Consider the following 2502-nt stretch of genomic DNA (forward strand, 5'->3'; position numbering starts at 1 on the left):
TCGCTCACTCCCCCCACCCGGTGGGATGGGGGAGAGAATTGGAAGAGCACAAGTTAGAAAAGGTTGAGATAAAAACAGTTTAATAATTGAAATAAAATGATAAATGATAATAATAATACACAAAGCAAGTGATGCACAGTACAATTGCTCACCACCCACTGACCGATGCAAAAACAGCCTTCTCAGTCGGTAGAGCATGGGAAACTGAAAAGTCCTTGGCTAGTGTAAGCATTACCTAGCAACAACTAAAACATCGGTGTGTTATCAACTTTGTTCTCATCCTAAATCCAAAACACTGTACCAGCTACTAGAAAGGAAATTAACTCTATCCCTGCCGAAACCAGGACAGCATGAATTCAGTTCAGTATTTTAGTGGAGCAGGTTGCATGTTCCTGTATTTTCCTGCCACTTTATACTGAGTTAGATGTGCTCCTGTAACTGTGGCTATCTAAGATGCCATCTTAGATGTCTAAGATGGCAAGATTTGCAGAGACAGGTACCATCTATTACACTTGGAGTAAACGGACGTTTGGGAGGGAAATACAATTCTTGTTGTACATCTGATCTAGACACAACAAACATCAAGCTGGGAGTGATTGCTCTGAGTATAACATAATATTACTAACATTTTGAGGAGGAGATAGTTGGCAAAGAGGGGTGAGACAATGATGGGCCTATAGGTCAGATAGAGGTTGTTTACTTGTGTGGAACAGGGATGGTTTAACAGTTGGCGAGATGTGAGGAAAAGTGTAAAAATATTTAATGGTTATAAAATGTTTATTGAGTAAATACTCAGTCCTTGGTTTTTAATGTTCTGAAAAGTTATGACTTTTAGTTCCCATGCTTGTCTTTGAAGGTATGTTGTAGGTCCTTCTGGAAGATCAGGAGAAGTTTTCCTTGTCCCAGCTAGGTGTTTCTGTTCTTCACTGACTGCCTCTGTGAGTTCATTCTGCTGTGGAGTAGTTTCACTTGCGTCATCTCCACAGAGCCATTTAAATGCCTCATGAACATAGTGGATCTGTGTGTAGATATTTATTTATTTATCTATCTATAAATCCATCCATGGATTCTGGTGACTCAGTTGTGCAGCTTTTTTTTTCAATGTCTATACTGATGTTCTACCATGCACATATCTATCTCAACAACATGAGGAACACGCTCATCAAACAAGGACATCTTCTAAGATGTCAGAGTGTACCTTTGAATGAATGACCACATTACCACACAGAGACTTAGGACACTATAAAAATGCCCTCACCAACCATTTATTTGTTGAAATCTATACAGGAATTCATTAATAATACCATAAACTGAAAGAAGCTTGTAACTCCTACCATGTTTTCCTAGAATATTCCTTTCTCCTTCACCTGTGAAGAGCTCCAGGTGTTCCAGACACAGTATCAGAAATAAACTTCCAGCAACAAATAACAAATGCAGTAAGATTATGCTAAGCCATAAACACAAAACTTTCCAACACATTTCCCTTTACTCAGGGTTTTTTTCACCATCTTGCCAGGTGAATATTCTCTCTGCATTTCTTTGCTATCCCATCACTTCTTACCACTGTAAAACTGGCATAGTGAGATGAGCCCCAGCATAATGTGGAGCTGTTAACCACAGCAAGCTCAGAGGTGAACCCTGGCACCTGGGTGCGAGATCAAGAAGTTGAATCTCGGCAGCTGGAATATCCCATTGCTCCTGCCGGTACTGGTGAGGATATCTGTGGACCACGGGGTTAGCAGGCTTGGTGTCCTGTAGGCTTTCTGTCCTACCCAATTGTCTTTGGTGTCTGAGGACATATGAGCATTCTTGGAGACTTTCAGAAGGGAAGGCTTACACCAAGAGTGGCGTTAAAATCTCGGCCTCAACCTGCCGCTCCTGCCGACCCATCTCGGCCCTCCCAGCCAGCAGCAGGAGCATTAGCTTCAGCAAGAGTTGGAATGACTCACTAATTAACACCACAGGAGGAAGTGTGAAATCCATCAAATACTATGAACTGCAAAAAGTAAGAAGGGCAGTAGATTTGTTCTCATACCACTGTTACAGTTTAACCCGGCAGGCAGCTAAACACCACACAGCTATTCGCTCACTCCCCCCTGCAACCCAGTGGGATGCGGCAGACAAAACAAAAAAGTAAAATTCATGGGTTGAGATAAAGACAGTTTAATAGGACAGACAAGGAAGGGAAAATAATAATAATAATAATGATAAAGGAATATACAAAATAAGTGATGCACAATGTAGTTGCTCACCACCCGCCGACCGATGCCCAGCCAGTTCCCAAGCAGCGGTCACCCCTCCCCCGGCCAATTCCCCCCAGTTTATATATTGAGCATGACGTCACATGGTATGGAATATCCCTTTGGCCAGTTTGGGTCAGCTGTCCTGGCTGTGCCCCCTCCCAGCTTCTCGCTGGCAGGGCTTGAGAAGCTGGAAAGTCCTTGACTAGTGTAAGCACTACTTAGCAACAATTAAAACATTGGTGTGTTGTCAATGTTATTC

At 42.5% G+C, this 2502-nt stretch overlaps 1 protein-coding gene across 1 annotated transcript in view; it reads right to left on the minus strand.

Moving 5' to 3' along the window:
* The window catches only part of SLC35F2 (solute carrier family 35 member F2), a 43557-nt gene extending 41667 nt beyond the window's left edge, over positions 1-1890 (minus strand). The window contains exon 1 of the mRNA XM_009276964.1: positions 1838-1890. Within this exon, the coding sequence (XP_009275239.1) occupies positions 1838-1890 (53 nt within the window). The remainder of the gene's footprint in view (positions 1-1837) is intronic.
* Between the last annotated feature and the right edge of the window lie 612 nt (positions 1891-2502).

This window comes from Aptenodytes forsteri, unplaced genomic scaffold, assembly GCF_000699145.1.
Source record: "Aptenodytes forsteri isolate BGI_AS27 unplaced genomic scaffold, ASM69914v1 Scaffold354, whole genome shotgun sequence".
NCBI classification, from domain to species: Eukaryota; Metazoa; Chordata; class Aves; order Sphenisciformes; family Spheniscidae; genus Aptenodytes; species Aptenodytes forsteri.